The 2,564-nt window shown below is 40.8% G+C and overlaps 1 protein-coding gene across 1 annotated transcript in view; it reads left to right on the top strand.

The window, feature by feature from the left end:
* The window catches only part of ndufaf3 (NADH:ubiquinone oxidoreductase complex assembly factor), a 5,469-nt gene extending 3,777 nt beyond the window's left edge, over window positions 1-1,692 (top strand). Inside the window, exons 3-5 of the mRNA XM_016488925.1 lie at window positions 66-132; window positions 1,314-1,414; window positions 1,492-1,692. Coding sequence (XP_016344411.1) covers window positions 66-132; window positions 1,314-1,414; window positions 1,492-1,578 — 255 coding nt within the window. The 3' untranslated portion in view covers window positions 1,579-1,692. The remainder of the gene's footprint in view (window positions 1-65; window positions 133-1,313; window positions 1,415-1,491) is intronic.
* Window positions 1,693-2,564: the final 872 nt, after the last annotated feature.

The following is a 2,564-nucleotide window of genomic DNA, read 5'->3' on the forward strand; positions in this document are numbered from 1 at the left end:
TGCGCGCTCACTGTGTGTGTGTGTGTGTGTGTGTGAGTGTTCACTGTGTGTGTGTGTTGTTGCAGGTGGGCCATCACACGGACATCACGGTGGAGAGTTTGTCTCTGTTTTACCTTCTGGAGCCACGCATTGGTGATTAAACACTTACTACAGTAAACACTACAGTACTAAATACTTCAGCTTCTGCAGTGTTCATAGTATGCACTAAACACAGATCTACTGCATTTGTCCAGATGTGCAATCTTAGTCATTATTTTCTTCAGGACTTTATTCCTGAACTTTATTCATTAATAACCGTAACGAGGTCATGTGATAATGTATCGTAGTCAGTAGGGCTGCACGATTAATCGCATGCGATATTTAATGCGCATCTTGTCAGAAAGCCGGTTCTGTAATTAGCGGTAAATCTCCATCACCTGCGTGCTCGTCAGTGAACAACGGCTCTGTGTAGTTAATGCTGCTCAATGTGAAAGCACGCACGTGATGGTGAACAACGGCTCTGTGTAGTTAATGCTGCTCAATGTGAAAGCACGCAGGTGATGGAGATTTACCGCTGATTACAGAACCGGCTTTACTGATAAGATGCGCGTTAAATATCGCATGCGATTAATCGTGCAGCCCTAGTAGTCAGTATGCAGTGCAGTTTTATTTTAGATTTTAGTATGTATACATTTTTATTAATACTCTGAATTAGTTTGTATTTTTATGTTTTCTGTTTTCTTTTTTCTTTTTTTTAATTTTAGTAATTTCATTGTGCTTTTTGTCATTGTTTTTTTTTTTTTAATTCTATACAGATTTTATTCATTTTAATTTCAAACTAAAATAAGTTTTAGTTATTTCAGTATAGCACGTTAAACTAAATGACAATGAGATGCTGCCTTGGCAACTAGCTGAAATAAAATAAGTTTAAGTTTTTTTAATATTTATTTCAGTTGATGTGTTTTATGAGAATGTTTTTTTAATGGTTTTAGTGAACTATAACCCCAAGCAATGACGTGCGATGATGGCAGTGTTATTTTAGTACAATTGATATACTATTATAGTTTTTGTTAATATTTTAAATTAGATTTCATTTTTATATATTCTGTTTTAACGTTTTAGTAATTTTGTTGTTTTTGTCATTTGTATTATTTTTTGTTTTAAATGTGTATAAAATGTTTAATGAAGTCTTAGTTTATTTAATTTCAGTGATTTTAATACTTAATGAAGACAAGAAATGTTGCCTTGGCAACTAGCTGAAATAAAATCCACATTATAATGATTTTTGGTGGTCTTAGTTATGTTAGTAACCCGGGCTGCCGGTGGTCTTGCAGAGATTCTGGTTCTGGGGACGGGGGCTCGTACGGAGCGTCTGGATCCAAACGTGCTGGACTTCCTGAAGAAGAAGGGCATCGCTGTGGAGGTTCAGGACACGGTAAACACATCTCTGCGCTCGTCTGGAATAAACCCACACGTTACAGCAGTTTAATAGTGAAACGTTTCTCCTCGCAGCCTAACGCATGTGCGACGTTCAACTTCCTGTCCAGCGAGAGACGGTTAGCCGCGGCAGGCCTGATCCCTCCTCCTGCGGCCGAATAACAGAGAACAGGACTCTGGGAAGCCATGTTTTCTCAGTACAGTGTGTCACGTGATCTCTGACTGTAGTGTGTGTGAGTGGAGAGTGAATAAACACAGATTAGAGGTATTAACACACATCTGTCTGGATCTCTCTGTCCTCTGCGCTCATGTGTGATCAGACACAAACACACACTCCTCATTGCGTGCACGTCTTTATTAGCGCCACATACACAGCACTATCATCTAGCACACAATCATCACACAACACAAGACTGCCAGTGCAAATCCCATTCTTCTGCTCTTTGGAATCAGATCATATTTAGCAAGCATCAACAACAACAACTAAATCGGTAACACTTTATTTCGATAGTCCACTTTAGACATTCTACTAACTGTAAGTAACTTTGCAACTACATGTCAACTAGCAGTCGTTAGAGTATTAGTAGACTGTCTGCTTGATATCTTCTAACACTTTATTTGGATGGATCCACAACATACTGACTACGAGAAACTTTGTCATGTTTGCTGCTCACTTCTCCATGATGGGCTCCAGCAGGGCCAGGCCGGGCTGGACCTCCTTCTCCGGGTTGCAGGTTTCCACCATCGTGCTGACCACATCAATGTACTTGCCTTCCGCTGCCACATTACGAGTGAAGGACAGCAAACACACGTAGATATCTGCACACAAACACCAGAACAGGGCCCTCAAAAGCCAGACAAGTTACACCTGAAGCTGAACGCATGTGCTTGATGCACGAAAACAAACTTTGGTTCTTGCACGTGCATTTGAGCTTCTGTTGCCATGCCATATTTAATGTGCATAGGATGAAAGAAGAACATGCAGAAATGTAACGAGTATTTCCCACCTGACTTCCTGTTGAGGACAATCTGGCAGGAGTTGGCATCGTGGGTGTTTTTGACGGGGTGGTTGAGTAAGCGGAAGACCTTCATCGGGACGAGAACGCAGTCAGATCATGGTCATCGGGGTCGTGTGAAGATGAAGCTGT

The sequence above is a fragment of the Sinocyclocheilus anshuiensis genome, unplaced genomic scaffold (genome assembly GCF_001515605.1).
Source record: "Sinocyclocheilus anshuiensis isolate Anshui unplaced genomic scaffold, SAMN03320099.WGS_v1.1 scaffold1849, whole genome shotgun sequence".
Lineage (NCBI taxonomy): Eukaryota > Metazoa > Chordata > Actinopteri > Cypriniformes > Cyprinidae > Sinocyclocheilus > Sinocyclocheilus anshuiensis.